Here is a 25645-nt window from a genome sequence, read left to right as displayed (position 1 = left end):
GGTCCAAAAACCTAAAAACATGAGATTTGAATTTCTTACAAAGATCAGCTGGGGTACTTAAAATAGAAAGACCTGTAAAGGATAATTAAGAAATGTACTCAGAAATAAATGTCCGCTATTGCTAACCCGATTTTGGACCACTATTCACATTTAGAAAAATTATTCTGAAAAAACGGAGTGAGCTGAAATGTTGACTTAAGTTATTGGTCTAAACCTACATAAAAAAGAAAAGAAAACAATATCAATCTCAAAAAAAATGTTCAGCCCCGTCATTTAATTATGTCTATCCCTGCCTATTTGTTTGAAATTTCTTTAAAAAAAATATGAAAATAAGAATGTAAATGACAACCAACTACGTGCTTGCCAGCAGTAAGAACTTAATGCATTACAAAAATCTCAGATAAATAAAGAAATATGCTTCAATCAAACTAATTATTAACAAAGCATAGCTTTTATACTTACCTAGTTCTATGAGATATGTCCATACAATACAACACAATGTAATTTTTACCCGTACACCAACAGCCTTAAATTTTAATACACTAGTTGATTTTTTGTCCATATTGTATCATTTATTCTAAACAACTCACTAACATATGAGACAATTTATACTATAAAGTTGTTGAATCTTTAATGCACATATTACGGGCGTTAAGCTTTATCTTCCAGTGCACTCATATCAGGATATGATCCTTTAGTTTTGTATCCTGTTGAAAATTTTGCATATCTTACTCTACAAGGAAAGCTGCGTAATTTGGCAAATTTGTATCAAATAGTGTGAAATTGCCCTCGTTTTCAATAAACTTTTAGCTGAAGCAAGTTTTTACTTTGGAATCTCTTCTTGCATTTGTTTTCGCTTTATTTATGAGAGTATCAAACTGTTGTTACCTTATTATGAGCACATAGACGGTCATCAGTAAAGAACATTTGTTTTTTATTACTTCATTCAGAATTGTATTCAAGTCTTGAAATGTACCTCTCCGGATAAACCATTCATATCTGTTCGTCTCCCTGCCTTATCTAAGAAAATAATAGCAGGAGTTCCTAAATCTGACACAAAAATTTCTGCTGTTCTTCATAACAGTAATGCCTTGTCACTTTCAAGATGTCCATTGATACGTGCTCCAAATTATTATGCAGTTTAAGTACAGTCATTGCCGAAAATGTTTAACATTCAGCAGCTGAAATATCTTTTTTTCTTTTGTAGTGATTTCATTGTCTTTATACGTTTAAAGAAACTAGAGCATAGAATAGTCTGTAACACACTGTGTTGCTTGACAGCACTCATGCTATCACTTATCATAAAATAATGATATCGGTCTTGACATAAACCTAAATGGTGGCAAGGTGTTTTGTCGAAAACGAATTCATTATTTCTGGCACGTGGCAATCGACAATGCGATTCAAGTTGGCAACATACCTCGAAGGTTTTTGACATTTTATAAGCTTCCTCTTGGAAGTGTTAATGTGTTCTTTAGCCGGGGTTGTGTGTGTGTGTGTGTGTGCGTGTGTGTGTGTGCGTGTGCGTGCGTGTGTGTTTGTGTGTGCGCGTGTGTGTGTGTGTGCGTGTGTATGTGTGTGTGTGTTGAGGGGTTGATAGAAGCTTTAAGTAAAATTTGTTGTACCTAGGTAAATGTCAAAAAGTTTTGTTGGCGATACATGCCATCAAGTGTCATGGGTTACTCAGAAGCAGCTGTCCTGATCTTGAATCTCTTTGGCATTAATCGTTGTGGTAAAGGGAAGACTTTTAATTGCCACACCTCTCAAGATTTTTGATTATACAAGACTAAGTGTAGAGTTCGCGTAAGAAATGCTGAAAATATTTGGCCTTAAGCAGCTGACATGTCTTTTTGTTGAAGAAATTTGATGCGTTATCAATGTGGCGAAGGTTTCGGTACCCAAGAAACTCACCGGACAAGAAATCAAATGTCACTCTTTATCTACATGAAAGTAGAAAAATCCGATTTTGCTTTCAATTGCATGATTCTAAATTATCAGATCTCGAAATATGCAAAATCATTCAAAATAATAACCAAACGAATAAATATTTTTTTTCGATTAAGATAATTTTATTATCATATTCATATATCATGCAAATTTTGAAAATATTCTATCACATAAATTTGTCGATATGTCACGTTGAAAATGAAGGGAACGTCTTTTACAATGTACTTTCACTCTGACCAAATTGAAGCGAGCGACTTTTACAATGTACTTCCACTCTGACCAAATTGAAGCGAACGTCTCTTACAATGTACTTCCACTCTGAACAAATTGAAGCGAGTGTCTTTTACAATGTACTTCCACTCTGACCAAATTGAAGCGAGCGTCTTTTACAATGTACTTCCACTCTGACCAAATTGAAGCGAACGTCTCTTACAATGTACTTCCACTCTGAACAAATTGAAGCGAGTGTCTTTTACAATGTACTTCCACTCTGACCAAATTGAAGCGAGCGTCTTTTACAATGTACTTCCTCTCTGACCAAATTGAAGCGAGTGTCTTTTACAATGTACTTCCACTCTGACCAAATTGAAGCGAACGTCTCTTACAATGTACTCCCACTCTGACCAAATTGAAGCGAACGTCTCTTACAATTTACCCCCACTCTGACCAAATTGAAGCGAACGTCTTTTACAATGTACTTCCACTCTGACCAAATTGAAGCGAATGTCTTTTACAATGTACTTCCACTCTGACCACAAACTATGTATTTTATACAGTTGCGTCGATAACCCTCCTGTATTTCAGTGTCATATACGATGCAAACTTACTCATTTTTTCCTTCATTGTATGAAGAGATAATCAAATATGCAAAACAAATCTATATTCATAACATATTCTTAATACAAGTACAATATGTATGTACATGTAGTCAAATATAACTTAAACATGTATTTTATGTTATCAATTTAAAGAAATCAACAATCAATCGTGTGGTCGAGTGTCGGTGCTTGTTTTTTTTTTTTTTTGTTTTTTTTTAATATTTTTTGTGGTAAAACGTAAGTAGTAAGCTTAGACAATATTAATTTTATAATGACATATACAAAATGATTGTCAGAATTAACTGAATGATATTACATTTTTTAGATATACATAATTATATTTAGCATAACATAATCCAAATATGCAATCATCAGTTTATCGCTCAAACTATATGTACGTCCACCAAACACTAAGTATTTTTATCCATTCTTCCAACGACGTAAATAAAAATCTAGAAAAATTCAGCCAAGTTACACAATTTTTCACTTTAAATCTCCACCAAATTACTGTTGTTGTAGAAAAAACGATTACATTAAAAAAACACTAATTGTCATTCACGTAAGCTTCACGTGTTAAGCGGTTCAAGTTCTTTCCCAGAATATCTACCAGAAATCCACAGATCGTTTGTTATGTCCCTAGAATCAGATCTGAAAAGAAAAGAAAGCTAATTTTTTAACACAAGTATGCAGAGAATTTCTAAATGTTTACGCCTCATATAACAATGCTGCATTTCAAAATACACATAGCTTTTGATTTAAATTGTTGAGTATTTAAAACATATGGGCATCTCTTTTTAAATTTTGTTCCACAGTTATTTGCAGTTTGTTTTTAAGGACAAAACAAATAAAAGTACTGCATTACTAGTGAAATTAAGAGAGAAAGTTGTTTTTTTTATCTTTTTAACGTGATTTAAACAATCATTAAAATATTGTAAGAAAAACAAACAAAAAATTTAGTAATTTCCGCTCAGTTTATTATGAAAATTAAATAATGGTTGTTTAAAAAAATGGTTTTTGTAAAAAAAAAACCCAGAAAGGATCTGGATAAAATTGTTCCTATAGAACTATAGCAGTGATAGGAGACCGCGCGTTTGAAAAATTAAATACAGGACGACATAAAAAAGACGCAGACGACTAAAGGCGTGGGATAGCTATCCATATACTTCGTACAGTCGAGATAATTATAACTCTGACCAACCAGGGGATAGTGTGATGGATGATGAATATATGAACCAAGATTTTACCTGTTCCTGCAGTGTCGTTTTATTTTGGCGCCAAAATAGAAAAAGACATAACCAACTTGCCTTAAGGGCAATTTAATTATCTGACCTGGATCGGAAACTTGATTTATGCCCCTTGAGTTAAGCCCCTCTTTTCCCGGGTAAGGAGTGGAGGTCAGGGTGGTGGAAGCATAAAATGATCTATATATACTTTTTCGTTTTACGCCTCACTGCTAAAACTATGCATGTTGTGACAGCAATAAGGACCAAAGCACCAACTACAATCCCGGCTATGACATCTGCAATGACAAGTTGTAAAATAAAACAAGCTATACACCTAGAAATAAGTTCAGTACACCCGGTATTTTGCCTCAATTTTTAAATGACCACAACTGAAATTAAAAATTTTATTTGGGCAATGGTACGAACCACATGTAGTCAACCTGCAACAATCGGAACAAAGCGCTGCACCAAGAATGGCAAAATGTACCTCAAAATCGCATTTGCATTTGACGCCTTATAGTATGAGAAGACGGGTTGAGGCTATCATCCGGGAATGTTTCGTTTTTTGTGCAAATATTTTATTACACGGCGGAGGTCGTGTTAAATGGAACTAAATTGTTGAAATAATTCAAGAGTAGAATAATTGATAAATTGCCATTGTTTTCTATACACACTATGTACAAACATTTTTGTCACAATTTTGACAGTTGGCAATTTAGCTAAAATACTGTTGCGTAATAATTTGCCTATTACTTACAAGGTTTTTTGAGTGTGGTTAAGATATCTTCATCTTTATTAATTTCTTCTTGTACGGTAATGTTTACATGGGCTGTTGTTCCTTTAAATTCATGTTGCGTCGTTATCTCCATGCTATTTCGCGTTTCATTCCCTTCCATACTTGACGAAGAAACATTACTTGTCGAAGTTGTTGTTGGTGTTGTTTTCGTTGTTGTTTTCATGGTTGTAGTATTAGCCATTGTTGTATGTTGAGTTGTTGTAGGAGTTGTTGGTGTCGACTGTGTTGTTGTTGTAGTGGTAATTGGCTCAAGTGTTGTTGTTGTCGTAGTTGTTAGCCCCATTTTTGTTGATGTAGTTGTTGTTGTCGTCGTCGTCATCGTCGTTGGCGGGGTGGTAGTAGTGGTGGTTGTCGTAGTAGTTGTTGTTGTTGTCGAGAACCTTGTACTTTCATAACATTGGATGCTTATTATAGGATCGGCACGTTGTGCTTTCAAATTACAAAAAAATATGATTAGAACACAAAGCTGCGATTAATAATACAGAATATCAGCAACTAGTTACCGCTCAATCTTGTACAAACGCATCGGATTTATTTCTTAATCTGTAAAAAAGCGATATTGAACTTCTGTTATAAGTATATTATTCATCAAATAAAATCTATTGGCCGAAAAAAACTCTGTTTAAAGCGAATTAATAAAGATTTTCTGCATTTTTTAAAAAAAATATCATTAATGATCTTTTAAAATCAAGTATTACGAGTATACATGTTTATAGATTTGTGAACATTTTACCTTTCGTCGATGTGTCCAACACGTCCTGGTCAAGCACTGTAAAAAGATACAGATTTATGATTTATACAATAAATGATACGTTCTTACTGCACTCAATGTATTTATTTTGAAACAAGTTTCTAGGGCTTGAAAAAATAAAAACATAACGATGTTTATTTTTTCCTAGCTGAACCATGGTCAGAATCAGGAAGTTTTATTACTAAAGACTGACTGATTGCACTAAATAATAGCTTCAAAATGGACAGTACGCCTACTTGAGTTCTACATGCTTTTCAAGTCTTCAAGGTATTAAGTTAAGGATGATGATTGCGTCAAATGATCGTGCTATAATTACTTAATTATATTATAAATAAGTTCGCAACCATTTTTCTACTACTTTTTGGTAAAAAAATACCGTTTTGACATTTCTTTGGATCTTCATCGTCAGAATTATCGCAGTCAGTAGCGTTGTCACATTCTTTTGTTTTGGCAATACACTGAGCATTAGTGTCGCACTGGTAATCATCTGGATTAGCACACTGTTCTGTAGAGAGAAAATACGTACTGTATAGTACTTGAAAAACACTATTGTCTACTGCATTTTATATTCAGGAAATGATGCCGTAGAGAAAAAGAATGTTAAATGAACACAATCTAATATGTTATTGAAAAATCTAATTGAATTCACGTCAGTGGTTGAATTAGTGGAAAACTTAAAAACTATCTGAGATACAATTGATAAAACGTCACAGAGTGGTCAAGGTCGTTGACTTCTAACCCCTTACCCCTCACCTTTTTGAGTTCGAATCTCGACAAGAATTTGGATACTTTCATATGAGGAAGTTATCCAGATTACTTACGGATATCAAACTTACTTCAAACATTTAACCACTTTATTTCATTTCAAAAACATATTCCAAATGACATGCATACACATACATGTATGTTTAAATGTTCCTTTACAAATTGAATGCTAGAATTATGTCATATCTCATATTTTAAATAAATCTGTCAAACAATCGAGATTTTTACCTATTTCTATTTTTGTACAGAAATCAACACTGTACGGTGTTTTTATTTTCTCAAGCGACAGAGTCACTTCTTGCTGCTTTTCTATCTGGACCAATTCTTTTGTTGACCGGCACTTGTTTTCATCTGACTCAACTTGTTTGTTTGCAAAGTCAAATTTGAGTTTTGAACCACACGTTTCAATTTTTTCCTGAACCGTGACATTCACAAATTTCGCGTTAGATATCGTAGCATTGCAGACACAAAGGGGCCCGGATGAATTATCTGTTGCTTTTCCTTTTGTTGTATCGATATAAACAGTTTGACCTGACGCTTCACTGTTTATACACATATAAGCAACTGAAAAAAAAAGATACAACTTCTTATAATAAAATGTTACTGACTTTATTAGTAAATCTTTGTTAAGACAAGTTAGATACTTTGATTGCGAAACTATAACTTTGTTTGAAACAAATCATTATTTAGTTGTTCTTAAACCCGTGTGATAGTAACCATGTAGTTAATATATGAAGGGAGGGAGTGGTTAAGGAAATTTCATCACAGTCGCAATTCAATAAATCTAGACAAAATACGTAACTTATATATTTTACACATACATTTTAATTTTTTTATTCTATGAAAAACCTTTAAGGCACATTATGCCTCAGATATCAATATGTTTACAAAAATTCTTTAGATATGCCATACATGTATTTAACAATGTTTGATAATGGAGTAAGAGCATGTAAGATATATAGACTGGAGGAAGTCTGCAGTAATTGTCGTAAAGGTATCAAAATGTAAACAAAGAGGTATTTTGACTTACATACAAAAACTTAATCACCATAATAATACCCAAACGCAAAGAAGGTGAAGCAAAATGTAAATCCATTTTTTTGTTTTGCTTCTTTTTTGGTAGAGTGCTGTTGCGTGATACAAAAAAGTTTTTGAGAAATATAACTATAACATTTTTGGTTAATGGGCCTTTAAAAACTTGTTACATGCTATTTTGTGAGACCCAATGACACATTTCACAGCTTTTCATACGAGTAAGTATGCCTAACATCACTAAGAGCATCTGCTAAAAATTCTTAATCAGGAAACTACAAACCCGTTGTTTATCACCTTTTATATTAATCATTAACTCTATAACCATGTAACTTATTCATTTACTTATTGTACGTTTTTACTAAAGGTACGCTTTATTTTTATTCGATACACAGCGGTACATCAAAATAGTTTTCCGCTTAAAGAAAAATAAATAAAGGAAGGAAAATATCACATAGTGTTCAACCTTGTATTATTCTGTAAAGTAAATTGTAGCCGACAATCAAATCATAGAGATCATGTGGTACTGTAATCTACATCGTATTGTAGCCGACAATCAGATCATAGAGATCATGTGGTACTGTAATCTACATTGTATTGAAGCCGACAATCAGATCATAGAGATCATGTGGTACTGTAATCTACATTGTATTGTAGCCGACAATCAGATCATAGAGATCATGTGGTACTGTAATCTACATTGTATTGTAGCCGACAATCAGATCATAGAGATCATGTGGTACTGTAATCTACGCATCCGGACATGTTCTTTCCGGGTTAGACTGACAATACACAAAAATTATGTAGTATCAATAAACATCTATTTTTTCATAGTTTTAATTTGTAACAACTATATGCCAATTACAATTAGCACATATCATTTATATCCATTTTATAAATTGGTAGTTTAAATAAAACATTAATAAAATATTTTTTACCAACTGCAGTTCTAATAGGTTTTTGTTATCAAATAAAAAACAATATGTTGTAATTCTTCGGCAAAAATTGTGTAACATTCAATTTGTTAAGACTTACAGTTACAAAATTCTATACAAATATTGTGGATGACAATATTTACATAATTCTATTTTATAAACTTAAAATTATAACACCAAGATGATACTGACTGTCACAGGGATTTCATGCACTCAAGCAAGTTACAAAAGAAAAAAAATCTGATGTTTATGTCACAGCGATTCAGTCTTGTTGCAAGGTATTGGAAGATATCTTGGTGTTGTATATTGTAAAAAAACGAAACAAGGCACTGATTTAAGAGCAAACACACCAAAACTTCAGAGATAAAGTTCTTCTTATCAAGTTCTACTAATTGCTATTTGATAGATTTGATAGTCTTGATATTATTGCCATAACTAGTAATATTCAAACTTGAATATGAATTGATTCATTTTTCCAAATTGCAATGATAGCTTGTTTTCAACAAGTCATTCGCTTACATTCTCTATCTTACGGGATCTCAATGTAAAACTTTTCTTTTTTTACCACACAAGAATTTCTGAATCATCAGCATAAAAAATCAACTTGGCAATGGCAGACGCATAATAGGCCCAAAGGATAGATTTTTGTGGAACACAACATTTGACTAAGGCCTGACTCAAAATACCAGATACATTTACTTAAAGAAATATGTCAGAAATGTAAGATTGGAACCGGCTGACAGTATTATGACCGAGGACAACACCATTTAGTTTTATGAACAAGATGCTCTAATGATGGACAATGTAAACACCTTCTGCAAATCAAGTAAAACTATATTTCCTCAATCAAACAGAAAAGTGGTTGACTCGAATGAATAGACAAAACAGATATCTGTAGAAATGAAATCTCTAAAACTATTATTTTTATATTAAAAACCTTCCATTTGGTTATGAAATATAGTTTTCAAACGTCTTAGAGAAAAGAATAAATCAGATGGAAACATGTCTATAGCTACCATCCTCTGTCAGTTATATCACAGAGGAATAACCCTCGCAGTATTTATACATCGAGTACCACATCCTTTAACAAGAAACATGGCAATGCCATGAAACCAGGTTTTCAATTATCACCATTGTAGATAAATATGTTGTATTTGAAATACAAATACAAGCAACAAGCAATGTAAAACATGAATAATGTAGGAGGAATTGCCACAGAAGAAGTTGTTCACTATATATTCTATATAAGGAAAAAAACCAAAGGGCCATAATAAGGTCAAAAATTATCAAATCACAAAACCCCGACAATAAGCGTCAGGGCACATGCTTACAAAGCTTCTGTGAAAGTTTGGTCAAAATCCGTTGAGAAATGTAGGAGGAGTTCAGCACAGAAGAAATTGTTCACTATACATTCTTTATAAGGAAAAGAAACAAAGGGCCATAATTAGGTCAAATATTATCCAATCGCAAAACCCCTACAATATGCCCCAGGGCACTTGATGACAAAGCTTCTGTGAAAGTTTGGTCAAAATCCATTGAGAAATGTAGGAGAAGTTGCGCACAGAAGAAATTGTTCACTATATATTCTATATAAGGAAAAAAACAAAGGGCCATAATTAGGTCAAATATTATCCAATCACAAAACCCCAACAATATGCCCCAGGGCACTTGATGACAAAGTTTCTGTGAAAGTTTGGTCAAAATCTGTTGAGAAATGTAGGAGGAGTTGCGCACAGAAGAAATTGTTCACTATATATTCTATATAAGGAAAAAAAAACAAAGGGCAATAATTAGGTCAAATATTATCCAATCGCAAAACCCCGACAATATGCGCCACGCCACTTGATGACAAAGCTTCTATGAAAGTTTGGTCAAAATCCGTTGAGAAATGTAGAAGGAGTTGCGCACAGAAGAAATTGTTAACGCCCGCCGACATACCTCAATCTAATAACCAGTTTTTCCTTCGGAAAACCTGGTTAAAAAAAAGGATACATTTATTATATGGGTCAACGGACAAGCCATTACAGAAGCGCTGTTGTCTACAAACCTACAGGGAATACTATAATTCTAAAGGCCGTTTTAGATAATAGATTTTGGCACAACAGTTTATTGTAAGGAATTTAAACTGTTAGAGGCATGTATCATCACCAATTTAAAGTACAATGTTGTTTGATGGAGTAAGATTCGATCGTCTCTTAAAAAATATGATTATTGTTTAAACTGCGTTTATATCAATCTTTTACAAAACTTGTAATATGTGTTTACCTTGACTTTCTGGAAGCGAAGATGCACATTCGGAAAATGCTGAAAGTAAAAAGTAAATCTTGTGACATGGTAAAATTTTTTATTAACTAAACTTCATATATATCAAATTTTATAACTTGACACAGCGATTTATGAATCTGCATTGGGTATAAAACGATATATTATTCAATTGTGTTGAACATTTGTCAGTAACCCACTCAAGACATGTTTGTTTGTTTTGGGTTTTACGTCACATCGACACAGTATAGGTCATATTGCGACGTTCCAGCTTTAATGGTGGAGGAAGACCTCAGGTGCCCTTCCGTGCATTATTTCAGGCACGAACGGGCACCTGAGTAGAACCACCGACGTTCCGTAAGCTAGATGGATAGCTTCCTCACATGAAAGAATCCAAAGTCCCTGTCGGGATTCGAACCCACAGCGGTGAGGGGCAAGTGGTTTGAAGTCAACGACCTTAACCACTCGGCCACGGACGCCCCCTCAAGACATGTAAGTCATGAAAAAATGGACTTGCATTCAGCACAGTAGTTTATGTAGGAGTAGTTATTTGAATAAAACTATTGTAGGCTGAGTAAATATATGTTTAAAGCAGTTTTTTTCTGTGCCTTATGACCAAAATTGGGTTGGTGCGTCTTAAAACGAAACAAGCAAACAAAAGCCGTTTAATGCTGGTGTTATTGAACAATGAATGTTGACATGATGCTATTGTAGACTGAATAAATACAGATGTATGTTCATAAAAATGTAAATACAGTACGTGTTTTTATTTATTCAAATTTTTTTTAAGTCACTCTTGCTGTTCTCGTGCGTTGATGTTTGTCTTTTATGACCATATGCGTATTCCACTGTAAAATTTTACTATATTCAGTTATTTATATGTATCTTTATATTCAATATTTTTTGATAATATTAATTATAATTTTACAGTCATGTAAATTAAATACTTGTTGATGTTTAAAAAAACATTTTCTGTTTCTGATACACTTAATAGCTTTGAGCATATAGGAAATATAGTTTTTAGATTGAATATATTGTACATACTTAATGTATGGTGCTTCTGAGAAAAGAGGGCATGACATGAATATATATGTACATGAATATAACAAGTGAAATACATAAAATATGTACTTCTTAAATATATTGCCATTTTGTTAATTTACAATTTAAACATGAGAAATAAATCAGTTGAATACAAAAAATGTTTTGTCATCAGTAATAAGATATTTTACAATCTTTAAATTTCACACGAAATAAAACTTGAAAATATGCTGTCAGTCATTTGAATTATTGTTTAAATTCATAATTACCTAGATCTATGAGATATGTCCAAACAACGCAACACAATGAAATTTTCACCCATACACCAACGTCAAATTTTCTATAATAAGTTGATCTTTTGTCCATTTTGTATTTCATATTTCAAACAAATCACTAACATATGAAAACAGTAGATGATATAAAATTGTTGAAATTGTTGAAGTGTACGTATCAAGAATGTAAATCTTTATTGTCTATTCATAATGACAGGAAACAGCCCTATCATTCAATACAGGATCTATACTACATACTTAGGTTTGCACACATTCAGAAAAAACACTAGTTTACTCGTGTCCCGTCGAATCATTTATTCCAACTATAACATCGCAAATTAAAAGTATTAGCTTACCGTACAATTGCATATAAGTAAGGACAGGTGAAGATAAATTGCTTGATCGCTGATTTAAAAACATTTGCGATTTTTGTATAAGCAAGAACAGTTGGGTATTTATGGTCAAAGGTTTGTAGGCGCTGATTAAAACTTACTGTTGTGTATAAGCAAGAGCAGTTTAGTATCTTTGCTCAAGGATCTTTGGTTGCTGATTTAGAAACATTTGCAACCTACCCTTTTATGCAAGTAAGAACAGTTGGGTAACTATGGTGAAGGGTTCTGCGTTGCAGGTTTAGAAACATTTGCAACTTACCCTTCTGTATAAGCAAGAACAGGTTGGGGATTCATGGTCGCTGATTTAGAAACATTTTTAACTTGCCCTTTTGTATACGCAACAAGGATTGGGTATTCATTTTCAAGGGTCTTTGGTCGCTGATTTAGAAACATTTGTAACATACCATTTTGTATACGTCAAGGGTCTTTGGTTGCTGACTTTGAAACACCTGCGACACACCCTTGTGTATAAGTAAGAACGCTTTTATATCCATGGCCAATGGTCCTGTGTCGCAGACTTAAAAGCACTTGCGACTTACTGGTTTGGTATTAGTGTACTGATCGAGTTAAATTCGTCTTAAAATCAAGCAAAAGTTGAAACGATAGATTATGATTTAATTACTCAAAACAATTGTTTTGGAAGACTAATCCGTATAGTTCCAAAAGCAAAGTTTTTGGATATAAGTAAAACTTCCTATAGATACCTGTCCTCAACGAAAACTTATAGCTGAAAACCGAAGCCTCGCTTTAATTTAGACTGTTGATGACAATTTTTTATGAATATTGAAAATGATTTTCTACTTGTCTTGCGATCTTATAGTTTTCTATAGTTATGTTAGTTAGTGACTATTTGTTAATATGTTTACTTGTAGCTTTTTTCGTAAGTTATTTTACATTTGTAAATAACAGAAGGCAAGTGTTTTGTGCTAATTGTTAATGAGCTGAAAATTTAACGTGTAAGGTAATTAATGGTGCTTCTCTTTCTCATTCCTTCCACTTATCTCCCCAAATATCCGGCTTATTTAGCGGTACATTGTATATTATCCCCAGTATTTAAAGTATTGGAATAATTGAACCCAGAGACCCAGGAAATGTGTTAACAAACACTGAAATGAAATCGAGTTTTTTTTTTCAGCTACGCCAAATCATTTGACACCTGGTTTGACAAGTGAGTATATACATTTCGGAAAGAAGATGAGAATCTCTTTGTAACTGTAATTACTGCATTTACAAATGCATTTACATTTTCTCTTATTTATCTATTTTATACATTTGTATACTCAATTGAAAAAAGCCATGTATGCCAATAATATAAGCATGCTTTTGAGAACGTGCTCTTTAATTTGTATTCATTGTTTTGCTTGAAGTCAAAAGAAATGTTTATCATATTGCACGAAAACAAATAAATAAAATGTGTCTAGCCTGATATAACTGGCGCAATTAGTGAACAATGATGCATATATTTCCTTCATGGAAAAATCGAATTTCATAAATCATTAAAAATTTACCACACCTTAGGACCCACTTGACTATGTGATAGTATTGTTTTGTCCGGCTCTTATGATGTCATACTTTTTAAAGAGATGCAGATATAACTAGTTTAATGCGTACATCATTTCTAGCTAAAATAAATATTGTCCGGCTCTTATGATGAAATAAAAATGAAAAAATAAAATAAATAAATAAAATGGTCTAGCCTGATATAACTGATGTAATTTAGTTAATAAAGATGCATATACTTCCTTCATGGAAAAATAGAATTTCATAAATCATTCAAATTAACCCCACTTGACTTTGTAATTGTTTTGTTTTGACCGGCTCTTATGATGACATACTTTTTAAAGAGATGCAAATATAACTAGTTAAATGCGTACATCATTTCTAGCTAAAAGAAATATATATAATGGTATTTTTGAAATTGCATGAAAAACGAAATAAGTTTAAAATCTGCCAGCAAATATCAACACCAGAATAATAATGTTGTATCATAATTCAATATTATACCATGATAAATTCAGAGCGTTGTCTTGTTTTAAACATATTTTAAAGTGTCCGGATATCCGGATATATTCTAACGGACTGAAATTTTATCTTTTATTTGCTTTTCAAATTGTTCAAAGCAAGAAAATGATTTATCAATGAAGGTTTATAACATCATGCGATGGGACAGTACACACTATAATTCCGAAAAGACACGATTGAATCTGGGATAATAGGGAGGCTGTAATTCATAACAAATATAGTTAATTATTAACAAAAGAAAACGAGGACTTAATTTAGTACATATATTTAATGCAAATTTTGGGATGTAAATATTGGTTTACTATTTCCCTATAGTTGGATACTTCGGTCTTGATAAATTATTCCATCAGCTTGCAGGCCGGCTTTAAGGTTAAAGCACGCTTTATTGCTTGGCACCACTAGATAGACCGGAACATTTAAATGATGTACATGTTTGTTTAAACGCATATTAGTAGTTAGATAATGCTTAGAATTCTAATAACATTTGCAGGATTCATGAATATGCTTGGTTAAAAAGTTTTGTACGACCAGTTTTGTTACATCAATCTGAATCATTAACATTTTCTATCTTTATGACGGACGCGTTCTCAGGCAGGCCATGAGCATTGTAAATAGTTAAACTTTACGATCATTATTTTTCTCAAGCAATTTTAGAAAATAAAAACGTCAATATTATAAAATGTAGAAGAAAATGTGCAGAACAATTCTGTGACATGAATTATATACATTTATATTAACAAAAATCGAAAAATTCTTCCACTCAATTAGGAATATTTCCCACTTTCGTCCAAAGGGAGACGGCACAGAATATGAATAGCATATGAAATGCTTATTTGAACATTTATTCAATATACAGTACAAACTGATCATAAGGTAGGTAGGTAGGTAGGTAGATTGATAGATAATTAACCTTTATTGTACAGGAAGAGCTAACATATATGAATACAATTGAATATTATTAACTTAATTCTTAATTTAAATACATTATGTACATGTACTAGTCAAATATTTCTGTAAACAATTATGTATAATATGTTATCACTTAACAAAAATCAATCGTGTGGTCGAGGATCGGAGTTACCTATTTTTTGTTTGTTTGTTTATTGTAAAATTAAGTGGTAAGATAATACAATGTCTGTTTAATAATGGCATATACGTAATGTTTTGTCAGAATAACTGAATAATATTACATTCTAATATATATGTATATATATATATATATATATATATATATATATATATATATATATATATATATATATATATATATATATATATATATATATATATATAATATATATATATATATATATATATATATATATTCTACATAATATAATCCAAATTTGCATGGAAATAAAATAATATTAATAACAAATCAGTTTAAAACTCAAGGTACACAGCACCAAGTTTTTTATTCGTCCTTCCAACGACACATCTTTATTAGTTCACCTGTCTCAAAGTGACAAGGTGAGCTTTTGTGATCGTTTTTCGTCCGGAGTCCCGTCCGTCTGTCCGTCAGTAAACTTTTACTTTAAACGACTTCTCCTCAAAGACCACTCAGCCAATTTCACCCAAACTTCTCAGGAATGTTCCTTTGGTGGTCACCTTTAAAAATTGTTTAAAGAATTTAATTCCATGCAGAACTCTGGTTGCCATGGCAACTGAAAAAAAAAAATATATATTTTTTTTTTTTTAAAAACCCAATAGAGCTAGATATTTTGCTCGAAACATCTTCTAGTGAGTGTCTACAAAGTTTGTTCAAACAAAAGCCTTGGGGTCAAATTGATCCGGCCCGGTGGGTCATTGATTTTCCGTTTATGTATTTTTAAAAAACCCAAAGAGCTAGAGGTTAGATATCTAGCATGAAACACCCTCTAGTAAGTGTCTACAAAGTTCGTTCAAATAAAAATCATGGGGTCAAAATGGCCCTGTCCGGGGAGGGTCATTGATTTTCCTTATATTTATATAATAAAAACTAAAATAATAATCTTCTTATAAAAATCCAAAAGAGATAGAGCTTAGATATTGAGCATGAATCATCTTTGAATAGGTGTCTATCACGTTTGTTCAAATAAAATCCACGGGGTTAAATTTGGCCCCGCCCCAGGGGGTAATTTATTTTCCTTTTATGTATATAATAATAAAGACTCAAAAGAGCTAGAACTAAGAATTTGGACATGAAACATCTTCTAGTGAGGGTCTACGTGGTTAATCAAAACAAAAGCCCTGGGGTCAAAATGGTCCCGCCATAGGGGATCATTAATATTTCTTATATGCATATAATAAAAACTAAACAGCCCAAAGAACTAGCAAGTAGAGATTTAGCATAAAACATCTTCTAGTGAGTGTCGATCGAGCTTGTTCAAACAAAAGCCCTGGGGTCAAAATTGACCCCGCCCCAGGGGGTCACTGATTTTCCTGTTATGTACACCTCTTTGGAACTGTATTTCCCTTAGCAATAGCAACCAGTAATGTTTTTAAACATGCACAATTTCAGATACAAATATAAACTTTGTGATATCAGTTTAAGATTTAGATTTCACATCTGCTTTTGTTTATAGTAAGTTTACAATATTACTTGTTCCTTGTCATGGAGAGTTTTTGTATTCAGATGAGCGATTTCAGGGCCGCCATGGTCCTCTTGTCTAAATATTAATGTAGTCAATTCAGCGATAAAAGCACAGAAACTTTTAAACACAAATCTCCACCAAATTACCGTTGTAAAAAACGGTTACATTTCACTAAAACTACTGAATAAACACAAATTGTTATTCACGTAAGCTTCACGTGTTAAGCGGTTCAAGTTCTTTCCCAAAATCTTTACCAGAAATCCACATATCGTGTGTTTATCCTTAGAATCAGATCTGAAAAGAAAAAAAGAAGCTCTTTTTTACAACATGTATGCCGCGAATTTCTAAATGATTATGCCTCATTATACAATGCTGCATTTCAAAATACACATAGCTTTTGATTCAAATTGTTGTTTATTTAAAATATATGCGCATCTTTTTTTAAATTGTGCTCCACAGTGATTTTCAGTTTGTTTTTAAGAACACAACACATGAATGTACTGCATTTCTCGTGAAATTAAAAGAAAGTTGTTTCTTTTATTTTTTTAACGCAATTTAAACAATCATTAAGATACTGTAAGAAAATTTAAACAAAAATTAAGTAATTTCCCATCAGTTTATTATAAGAAATTAAATAATGTGTTTTAGGATATGTTGCCTGCTTTTTAAACTTTATATCTGTAATATGCAGGCTTCATAACCTCTGATCAAAAATTCTATTTTGTTTAGTTCCGCCCATTGTTTCTCGTTTAGGGCACACGCTTTTGATTACTTGGGGACCATACGCGACTTATCTGTGTCACATTGAGGGTTCCATGATAACCGCCGTATCAACACATCTGCGGATGTTTCTAAATTCAAAATTTTACCATTTCATGTTTAAATGTTGAATTCTGCTTAAGCCGGTGCTAGGGGCGTAGTTTGTACATGACAGTACCGTACATAAACAGGCTCAATCAAACCGAGCCTGCAACATTTTCAATTTTGACCTGTTGATTCCTAATTTTTCTATTTTGAGATAGAAAGGATTTGGATAATATTGTTCCTATAGAACTTTAGCAGAAATATGAGACCGCACGTTTGAAAAATTAAAAACGGGACGCCATAAAAAAGACGCAGACGACTAAAGGAGTGGGATATCTCTCCATATATTTCGTACAGTCGAGATAATTATAACTCTCACCAACCAGGGGATAGTGTGATGGATGATGAATATATGAACCAAGATTTTACCTGTTCCTGCAGTGTCACATTGGTACGGTGGTTTTGTTTTGCGTCAAATAGAAAAAGACATTGCCAATTTGCCTTAAGGGCAATTAAATTATCTGATCTTTATCGAAAACTTTTGAATTATGTCCTTTTAGTTAAGCCCTTCTTTTCCCGGGTCAGGAGTGGAGGGCAAGGTGGGGGAAGCATGGTTACAATTTACGGATGCATAAAATGATCTTTATATACTTTCTTGTTTTACGCCTCACTGCTAGGACTACGCATGTTGTAACAGCTATAAAACTACCGTTCCGGCAAAAACATCTGCAATGACAAGTTGTAAAATAAAACAAGGAAATAAGTAGAGCAAGAATGTATGACCGATTATTTCGATGACAACAGAATACAAACGATTTTTGTAATTGCAATTTGTGTAACATAGTATCATCCGAATTTGAACTCGGTAGCAAATATTTGTAACAGAGGTTTCATATGTCATTTCAACCGTTAAAACGTGATTATTTTTACTACGTTTTTCCTTGCTACTAGTGAAATTAACTAAGCGTGCAGTAAGATCACTGTGGTGGATGATGTCAAAGTTTGAAATGCATGGCATCCATCAACAATGAGTAGTTGGAGGAGTTAATTAATTGTACAAGTAAAATGAACACGTTTTGATGAAGAAAATCGTCTGATTTTTTACATGCGCCGGTTTTCTAAATTCTAGAAATTACAAAAGACACTTACGACGTATTTTTCATACAATTTGCCTTTTGGTTACATATTTTGATAGTCAATTCAATATGTCTCTCAAATATATACATACAGCTTTATAATTTTTACTCAATAGACTTTTAAACTTGCTAAAAAGACAAACTTTGCACGTATAACACTAAGTCACATAAAACTTGTTGTACTCATGTTATCGCCTGTCTCTCTACAATATGGGTTACATGTTATTTTAAATGAAATAGAAATCTAAATGGCATATACAAGAGTATATAAACATGGTATATACTGTATTTCTGAGTATACTATTGTACATGTCATTTAGTGCCCTGTAATATAATGATTGTGCTACTTGACCAGGATTGTGTTTAAACATGCATTTGACTGGAGAGTGCTAAAATGTTTTGCTGTTGTTAAGTACCAGTGGTCACATACGATTCAAATGTGGTGTTACTGAAAAACGTCTTTTAAAACCACGAATTGCTACACTTTTAATTCAAAATCATTCTGACTAGCGAGTTCCCTTACTACGTTCATTATTATTATCGCTAGAGTACAAGAACGACCGCAGACGAATGCCATCAAATCGTTACTTGGTATTCATCAGCAATCACATTCCTTCACACTTACCATTATGTTGTGTCACTTCCTTACAGAATTATATGCTGATATTGAATAACATGAACCAAAAATATTCCAGCTACAGGCTGGCTACAATAGGTATATATATGTTATATACATATAATATATATATCTGCTTAAAAGACAAATCGTATTCACGAATTCTAGTTGTGCATATCGTCGGCTTTTTTCCGGTTCAATGATTTTGTGCCCCCACTTTAGGGGGGGGGGGGCATTTAGATATATCCTTGTCCGTCCATACGTCCGTCCGCTCTCACGTGAGAGTAATAAGGTGGCTAGAGGGACGATAGGTAACTGTTCTTTTTCTTTGATGTCATTCATTCCGTAATGCTTTTAAGTGGCTATTTTTTAAGGTGGCTAAAAAGAACAATAGAGAGAACAATAGAGTAGCCACATTATAACTGTCCCGTTAGAACGTCCGTCCATCCGTCCGTTCGTTCTCATTTTGTGTCACACGTAGCTCAAAAAGTATTTGACCTAGAGTCAAGACACTTCACAAGAATGTTGATCAGAATATGTAGTTCATGTGAATATACATAGTATTTTAGGAGCTATTGCCCTTGACTTAGTAAAAATTTGCAATTTTCAACTTGTGTCGCACGTAACTCAAAAAGTATTTGACCTAGAGTCATGAAACCTTACAGCAATGTTGCTCAGCATGTAGAGTTGTACACCTGGGTTTCGCTTGCGGATTAAATCTGTTTTTTAGAGTTATTACTCTTGTCTTAGTAAATATTTGAAATTTTCAACTTGTGTTGCACGTAACTCAAAAATCATTTGACCTAGAGTTTTGAAACCTTACAGGAATGTTGCTTAGCATGTAAAATTGTGCACCTAGAGTTTCGCTTGTGGATAAATTCTGTTTTGTTAGAATTATTGCCCTTGACTTAGTAAAAATTTGCAATTTTCAACTTGTGTCGCATATACCGCAAAAAGTAATTGACCTGGGGTCTTGAAACTTTACAGGAATGTTGATCAGCATATGTAATTGTGCACCTGGGTATTTTCGTGTGGATTTATTAAGTATTAATTTTGTACAGTTATTGTCCTTGACTAAGTAAAAATTTGCAATTTTCAACCTGTGAATTTATATGTTTTGTCAGAGCTATTGCTCTTGACTTAGTAAAAATTTGCAATTTTCAATTTGTGTCGTGCGTACCACAAAATGTATTTAACATAGAGTCATGAAACTTGACAAGAATGTTGGTCAGTAAGTGTCGTTGTGCACCTTGGGTTTAGCGTGTGGACTTATCCAGTATATTTGTAGAGTTATTGCCCTTGACTTAGTAAAAACCGTTCCATTATGTTGTGCTATTTGTTCGTTAGAATCAACCAACTCTACAGCAAAAATGATCAACATAACAGTGAAGCTATGCATCTAAGATTTTGCATGCGGATTTTTTCAGTTTTGTTAGAGTAATTGCCGTTGACTTAGTGTAAATTTGCAATTTTCAACTTGTAAATGCATAGCTCAAAAAGTATCTGACCTGTAGACCTGAAAGTTTACAAGAATGTTGGTCAGCATGTGTACTTATGCACCTTGGGGTTTGCTTGTGGATTTATTCAGTATTTGGAAAGTTCTCGCCATTTACTTAGTAAAGATTGTTAGTTTTCAACTTGTGGCACATGTAGCCTAAAAATATTTGACCTAGAGTCATAAGATTGACAAAACATTGGAGTGTGGAGGCACCTGTGTCCTATGGACACATTTCTAGTTTTTGACTCAATCATCGTCAAACTTTATCAGGATGCTTGTCTAGGTAATTGCTCAGATGAGTTCGAACATTGGTCATTTCAGATGAAAACCTAGGTCAGAGGAGCTAAAAATAGAAAAATCTTGTTTTCAACCTAGTGGCCACTGTTTTGATCCAAATAATCATGATTATTGGTCAGATGATTTTTAGGTAAAGTTCAAATATGGATTACCTGGTGTCAGAGTTTCTAGATGTCAGAGGTATGGCCCTTTAATGATTTTTATTTTCAATAATTGTCCGTACTACTTCTCTTTTACTACTTATGCAATTTCAGTGAACGTTTACAGGATTAATTGTAAGTTTCAGTTCTTGCGCATATTTCAAGGGTTTTTCTATGAAATATGAAGACTCTTTCCAAAATGTTACTCCGGGTATTGAAATGTTTCACAAGCAAGGACCCCACCCCCGAACACAAAATACGTGTTTGTTTGATTGGGTGTTTCATCACACCGAAACATACTATAGGTCATATGGCGACGTTCTGGCTTTACTGATAAAAGAAGACCTAAGACCTAAGGTGCCCGTTCTGGCATTATTTCAAGCGTGAACGGATATCTGAGTAGAACCACCGACGTTCGTAAGCTAGCTGGATAGCTTATACACATGAAAGAATCCAAATTCCCTGTCAGGATTCGAACCCACAGGGGTGAGGGGCAAGTGTTTTGAAGTCAACGACCTTAACAATTCGACCCCAGACGCCCCACGTTTAATACAAATACATGTAACCGCTTTATGCATTTTGAAGGCTCTGTAGGCAAATTATTATCCATTATATTTTTTAAATAAGTGTTCACATTATAGGTTACTCTAACCTTACAAACCCAAAAGCAATCAAGGCAATATATCAAATCAGAGGCATCATTTAGCTGTGGACTGACCAGCCATCTAACTTACAGACGGACATTTACAGAACGTATATTTTATCCCCTCATTTTTGAAAATATTATGACAATGTACGAAACAAAGTATCAACTATTGGAGAGACATGCCAATAGAAAAATGGTATTTCATTTGAAACTCGAAAAGATGACCATGATGGTCCAACATTGCTCATCTAAATGCATAGCTCGGCCAAGTTGTGAGGATAATGCCTAAACCCTGGGATATGTAGTAACGGAGATTGTAGGTCTATGTAACTAACCTGTGCATTGGCATTGGTAACTTTGGTACAGGACCACAAGGGGGTGCTAAATGACAAATATCATAACATCTTACCGAATCAATTTAGTTCTTACTAGGGAGACTTTAAATATGTTTTAATATACAAGTCCATATAAACTTAGTGACCCCAATTTTGACAATTGAACTAAGAGTCGGACAACTTTTAGAAAGGGCTACAAAGCCACGTTACAAGCCAAATGTCTTAACTCAGTTCCTTAGTCTGCTTACTAAACAAGTATGCTCCTGTGTTATTTTTTAACCAAGAGGCATGATTAATGTAACTTTTGTAGAGGCACAGTTGGCAAGTGACTACATACAAAACATGCAAAATGTATCTTAAGCTTTTGAAACGCATGTCTCGTAGAGAAAGAATTAAATACATTTCTCGGCTAAAAGATCCTCCGAGTGTGACCGATTTTGAGCGACCTATGTTTACCATTAAGATAACCTTTGTAAAGGACTACAACGTGATACTACATGCCAAATTTACGAGCTCTGGGTATTATAGTTTCTGCCGAAGAGTTCAATTTCAGTCCCTTTTAGGCTCTGTGACATACTTATGCATTTGATCTGAACCATTAATATATACTAACTATATAAGACTATAGCAAAATCATTACAGTGAAGTTTGTTCAAACTCAACCATGTGGTTATGGATATGTTGAAAATAAATGTGGATAGTGACGGACAGGGCACAACAGACAATAGGCATCAATCAACAATGCTACTCAAAAAGCATACTTTTGGGTTCTTCAGGCTTAGTGAAATTCGCTCACCTGAATATAAAAACTCTCCAGTACAAGGAACAAGTAATATTGTAAACTATAAACAAAATCAGATATAAAATATAAATCTTATACTGATATTACAAAGTAAATATTTGTATCTGAAAAAGTGCATGCGTAAAAAATTACTGATTGCTATTGCTAAGGGAAAAAACAGTTCCAAAAGATGTGTACATATAAAGAAAATCAATGACCTCCTTGGGGCCAATTTTGACCCCAGGGCTTTTTTTAACAAACTTGGAAGACACCCACTAGAAGATGTTTCATGCTGAATATCTAAGCTCTAGCTGGTTGTGTTTTTAAAGAAGATTTTGTTTTGTTTTCTATATAAGTATAAGGAAAATCAACATCCCAATAGGGTGGGCCGATTTTGACCCCAGGGCTTGTATTTGAACAAACTTGGTAGACACTCACCAGAAGATGTTTCATGCTTAATACCTTAGCTCTAGCTATAGAAGATTTTTGTAAATTTTTTACTTAATACATATATCGAGGTAATAGTATAAAAGCAACATTAGCAACACACAATATTTTAATGAGGCCTACATTCTCCTGAATTATTAACAAAAATATATTTCTGTATAACTGTAAATGTAAATGACCATTCTCCTATGAAATGGTCAATTAAATGGAGCTATTTGTGATTACTATTTGTTTTTGTCCATGGACCCGATTTTTATCAATTAATCCCTTCGATTTACAGCTATAATAAATTCGGAAGCACGTTTTCCTTTCGATTGCTTGTATTATGTAAAGTCATATATTGGTGTATCCTTCGGTGATTCGCAGCATGTCATATTAATGAATGAGAACGGGAACAAAGGTATAAATAGATTTGACCTTAACATTGAGAAAGTCCGGAAATCTATTTATGGAAGTAGTTTAATTAACAGATATGGTAATTGAACGAACTTGAGAGTTTTGCAGAATGAAATGCAAACGTATTCAACCATAAATTGCACCCTTTATAACTTATCGAAAAAAATTAAAGTAAATTAATAGCTCCCCTGATTAATTAAACCGACCCTGGTGTCCCGAATTTTTGCTCCATATTGTGTGAAGGCAATTGGTTTTATGGTGGTTTAAGTGGAATGTTGATTTGCCGAATGCTGCGACATATATTTTAACATCAGGAACTTTCGCCGAGGTGTGACACTGGTGGGTCAGACGAGGATTTTGAAGCAATTCAACAAAATAGTAGATTCTCAATTGCTGCATTGCAGCAATATTTGTACTTGTATCCATAAGAAATTAGTCATGATGAGCGATAAAATTTTCCCTTCCCTTTGAAACTTACAATAATTACAACAGGATATGTCACTAGAAATAATCTACAAATCTTCAACAATCAACAATTACTGCACGTAAAGAAAAATGACGCACAATTAGATTAGAAATGAAATATTGAAAAACATAAAATATTATCAAGATCCTGTTATAATATACTTTGGAAATAAAACTATCTTGTTCCCAACTAATTCAGGGTACAAACAATTTTTTACAGCTACAGCTTAGAAAATGAGCACAGCAGGCTGGCTTATCGTTTGTAAATTGTAAATTGTAGTGCCCTGTGAAGCTATAATGGTAAACTTTTGTTTGTACTAGTGGATTGGCTTAAAAATACCTACATTTTCCGAGTTCCGGATTAAAAAATATTGAAAGATCCATACTTTGACCTTTTATTTGAATAACAATAGAATTTACTGTGAACATTGTCATGCGTTCTTTTGTTAATAAAACATTGTCACACCGTGGTGTTGTTCATTTTGTAATCCAATGATCTGATAAATAAAATCAGACAGATTAGGGTTATGTTAAAATCTGTGCATGTATCTACTTAGTATTGCGAAGGCTTCTTTAGGTATAGTGTTTAAACACTGGAAAAATGAGCCCCGGACAGCATTGCAGGACTCGAAGCGGTTTATTTTTATGTGTTTTGAAAGTCAGCTGCCGACGGTGTGACCGGATTCGAAACGGCGACCTCTCATTCATTTTGCAATGTATGGACTGTGTCAATAAATACATGGAGTTAAATCTGAGCTATTTGAGGGATGAAGTTCATGTTAAGTTTCAATAGTAGTGCCCCAAACGTAAGAAAGAACCACAACAGTTTATTGATGGGTGCGCTGCCATGTACGAGCTTAATTCCTCGCACACAGATACGTGGATGGACTCTTGCAAATTTTTTCAGCAAGTGCTGATAACAAAATGTGCCAAGGTACAAGAATCTAGCAATTATTACCCGGCAATCTAAAAAAAAAAAAAAAAACAAAAAATGGTTGTACTTTGAAGTACGAGTTTAACGGGCTATTTTTGAACTTCCATCGTTTCCACCGACCCACTCTCTTTCTTACTCAATGGCCCATGAAAATAGGATTTGGGTATAATTTATGCGTTTTTATTAAGAATTAATGTCCATTTATCGCTTAACTGACATTATGACTATGTGTTAATATCACCGATCAAGTAGATAAATTGTTGACAACTTAAAATGTCAAAGAAATTAAATTTTATATAGAAAGTAGTGACAATCCATTCT

At 33.3% G+C, this 25645-nt stretch overlaps 1 protein-coding gene across 6 annotated transcripts in view; it reads right to left on the bottom strand.

Moving 5' to 3' along the window:
• The window catches only part of LOC132745027 (mucin-2-like), a 94802-nt gene that overhangs the window by 11211 nt on the left and 57946 nt on the right, over positions 1-25645 (bottom strand). The window contains exons 1-4 of one of the 6 annotated variants that reach the window (XM_060733855.1): positions 11840-12077; positions 10533-10571; positions 6529-6864; positions 5912-6040 (exon numbers count right to left, since the gene is read on the bottom strand). The exons of 4 other annotated variants lie outside the window; for them this stretch is intronic. In XM_060733855.1, the coding sequence (XP_060589838.1) occupies positions 5912-6040; positions 6529-6864; positions 10533-10571; positions 11840-11948 (613 nt within the window). In that variant the 5' untranslated portion in view covers positions 11949-12077. Of the gene's footprint in view, positions 1-5911; positions 6041-6528; positions 6865-10532; positions 10572-11839; positions 12081-25645 lie in introns of those variants that run through there. One more of the 6 variants, XM_060733862.1, reaches the window with a different exon arrangement.

This window comes from Ruditapes philippinarum, unplaced genomic scaffold (genome assembly GCF_026571515.1).
Source record: "Ruditapes philippinarum isolate M1 unplaced genomic scaffold, ASM2657151v2 ctg1553_1_1_1_1, whole genome shotgun sequence".
NCBI classification, from domain to species: Eukaryota; Metazoa; Mollusca; class Bivalvia; order Venerida; family Veneridae; genus Ruditapes; species Ruditapes philippinarum.
This window is presented reverse-complemented; position numbering and strand designations above follow the sequence as displayed.